This window comes from Trifolium pratense, linkage group LG6, assembly GCF_020283565.1.
Source record: "Trifolium pratense cultivar HEN17-A07 linkage group LG6, ARS_RC_1.1, whole genome shotgun sequence".
Classification (NCBI taxonomy): Eukaryota; Viridiplantae; Streptophyta; class Magnoliopsida; order Fabales; family Fabaceae; genus Trifolium; species Trifolium pratense.
The window spans coordinates 30,740,844-30,744,303 of NC_060064.1; the positions used below are offsets into that span (position 1 = coordinate 30,740,844).

The window sequence follows — 3,460 nt, forward strand, 5'->3', positions numbered from 1 at the left end:
TGGAACACGCTTTCTCAAATTTGGCCACAATAAAATCCCCTGACCTCAATCCCACAAGTGGGGACACTCCAGTCAATTCCACACAAACAATAATCAATAATCATAAAGAACATCCGTGACAAAATCATGCCTATATTTAAAATATAAATTATACTATTTCTTTTAACTTTTTTAATTAGTGCATTGGAAATACTACTAGTTATGGTGACCCTATTAAAATTAGTTAGAAACTTGTTTTCTTGATAAAACAAATGGTTGAAACTTATTTCATGTATCTTTCCATCTTTTTGACCATTACTAAAATCTACTCTGTCATGAAAAAGAAACTCACCAAGAAATTAAAAATCTAAGTACTACTATAGTAGTTAATACCACAAACCATACCATTAAAATTCATACCCTTCTTATGAAATTATTATCAATATCATCAATTATATCAACCAAAAACAAAACCAACTTTTTCTCTCCACCAAAAAACCTCTTCAATTAGCCATGGGAGAAAAGGAGAAAAACAAGAACAAGAACAACAACAAGAAGCAAAAACACCAACATCCCAATTCTCAAACAACAAAACAAACCTCAGATTTCTCCTTCAAACCAACCTCAGAAGTAAAAGGTATAAGATTTGGTGGCCAATTCCTAGTAAAATCATTTCCAATAAGAAAAGCAAAACCACTTGAACTACTAAAAGTTCTTTCATTTCCACCAACAAAACCAAACAATAATCATAATCACAAACTTCCATTCCCTTCAACAACAGCATTTTTACCAACAAATTTCACAATCTTAGCTCATCAAGCATGGCATACATTAACCTTAGGACTTGGTTCAAAAAAATCAAAAGTTGTTCTTTTTGTGTTTGAAACAGAAGCTATGAAATGTTCTGTTGATAGAATTTGGCCACATGAAATTGCACTTGGTGATGTTAACAAGAAACTCATCAAGGGTCTTGTTGGTTTTGAAATGGCAAGGTTCAAATTTAGAAAAGGGTGTTTAACTTTTTATGTTTATGCTGTTAGAGAAATTGGAAGCTTTGGTTTTCTTTGTGCTGAAGATTTAAAGATTATTCTTCAATCTGTTGTTGAGCTTAAAGATTTCTTGGATCATACTACTATGCTTGCTATGCCAAATCAAAGAAGTATTAATTACTCTCAATCACAACAAAATCAGGTTGCTATGGCTCATTAATTAGATTATATGTTATATAATGTTGTTATATGAATTAATTAATCTTGATTAATTCATATATATGTGTTTTTTGTTCTTTATTAAATTGACACTATTATCATTTTCATAATTTTTTTTGTTAGGATTTTAATTTGTTAACTTTGTTTGTTAGTTTTTGGAGGTTTTTTATTGGTTTATTTGTTGATTATCTTGTTTGATTTGTATTTCTTTTTCTTCATTTAATATTTTGAATTTTGAGAAAAAGAAAGTGCAATTTAGAATGAATAAATTTGGGGATTGAATTGAAGATTGTATAGTGAAATGAGGTTGCATTTCTCCTTTTCAGCATTTATTGATGAATTTGTCATGATTCTTAACTTCAATAAATTTTTATAGATTTTACGCAATTTTGATCGAATTTTGAATTATCAGAGGTTATTTTTATGAGAATCCGAGAGTTAAGAAAACAATGTAAATATGATTAATCATTAAAGTTCATATGTTTTTTTTTATATATATTTTTCATCATTTTCATATTTTCTGGTAGGAATTTAATTTGTTAACTTGATTTTTTATAGTCTTTAGAAATTTTTGGGAGGCTTTTATTGATTATCTTGTTTGATTTGTATTTTTTGGAAGAATAAAGTATAGTTTAGAATGAATAATTTTTGGGATTGAATTGAGGTTGAACTTGTCCTTTTCATTGACACTTATTGATGCCAAAATTTGTAAATATGGAAGTAGAAGAGTTAGGATAACATCTTTGTTCTTGCTAGCTAGCTTAATTGTTTTTTAGCTATTCAAGGCATTGAAAAATCACTTTCTAGCATTCTCCTGGGTTTATAACATTAGAAGTATTCCTAATTTATCTATATCATCACTTGGATATGAAATTGAAAATATTTTTCTTTCCAATATCCCTTGTTAAATGCTAATTATTATCAAAGAACAATATAGTACATTATAGATCTCTACATATTGTAAACTTTTGAGAATAGTATATAGGTAAAAATAGGTGAAGTGGTTGAAAATTAAGTTCTTTTTTAGAAGGTTGAAAAATTAAGTTGATTATAGTAGCTTATCTAAAAAGTTGGTTACAATAGTAGTTAGAAAATTTTAGGATCTACTCATAAATATATTAAGAGATATGATTAATTAGTATTCAATATACACTATTAAATGAGCACTTGTAATTAATTTTAAAAATCATTAAATTTATATTTATGTTTAAGCAATATATTTTGAGTGTACGGGAGAAGTTGAAACCATTTAATCTCAGAACTGATTTCTGAATTAGTGAGTCGGATACTGGTGATGAAAACAATATTTCTTTTTTAGTGTAGTGGTAAAAAGAGTCTTGGATGTTCTGGATTTTAAATTTGTTAAAACTCTTAAAGAAAAATAAATGTAAATTCATTTCTAAATATTTTTCAAGTACTTATATTTTTTTTCTGTCTTAAATTAGGACATCATCCCGGAACTCCATCCTTTTTGCACCACTTTTTTTTTTATAAAAAAATGTCAGTGTCATTTAATTTTTTTTCTTTTCATATTAAATATATACTAGTATTATATGCTGTGTGTATAGTTGAATTTCAATTCTAATAATGTATTATGAGGCAATAATGTAATGCACCAGTTAACATCAATGAAAGTAATTGCACATAGAATTTTTTTTTTTAAAAAAAAACAGAGTCTGCAATTTCTGTAGTATATAATATTATTCTTGGGTACATATACTAATAAAAAAAAAATTCCCCTGCAAACTATTTCATGGTAATTGTGCCACAGTCTAACCCGTGATCCATGAACCACACTATTTTAAATGTTACGAAATATTTTATAAGTAGCAAAATGCCAAATAATCTCGAAATGTTAAAAGGATCATGCATATACTGTTCTAGCTTTGGAAAAATGTATTTAGATAAAATATTGGTGAACTTGTAACAAGAGTTATAGGGATTATCATACTATATAGTTAATTAAATATGGAAAGTCATTAGGTACAATGGTGAAATATTTTAGTAGTATATATGAGGTTCTGAGTTCATCTTCATTTTTTTTTGTTTATAATGAGCTAGGAATCGAACCTAGAACCTATAACGTACTACCTAGACTCCTAATCACTAGATCAAACCTAGTGGCTTAGTTTATCTTCATTTTCATTGTAAACAAAAAAGAAAATTAACTAAATATGGTAAAATAGTAATTAATTAGTATGTTTTAATTAATAATGTTTTCCCTTTCTCTATTTCATAAATAGAAAATTAATTAAAAAAAATTAATATGGTAA

General features: G+C 27.0%; 1 protein-coding gene across 1 annotated transcript; it reads left to right on the forward strand.

Annotated features, from left to right (window-relative positions):
- The first annotated feature begins 207 nt into the window (after window positions 1-207).
- LOC123891453 lies at window positions 208-1,474 on the forward strand. The gene has a single exon (XM_045941327.1). The coding sequence runs from the start codon at window positions 493-495 to the stop codon at window positions 1,186-1,188; it is 696 nt and encodes a 231-aa protein (XP_045797283.1). The 5' UTR covers window positions 208-492; the 3' UTR covers window positions 1,189-1,474.
- Window positions 1,475-3,460: the final 1,986 nt, after the last annotated feature.

Excerpts from the sequence above, each read along its gene's own strand:
- LOC123891453 (XM_045941327.1), top strand. The coding sequence starts at position 493 with ATGGGAGAAAAGGAGAAAAACAAGAACAAGAACAACAACAAGAAGCAA.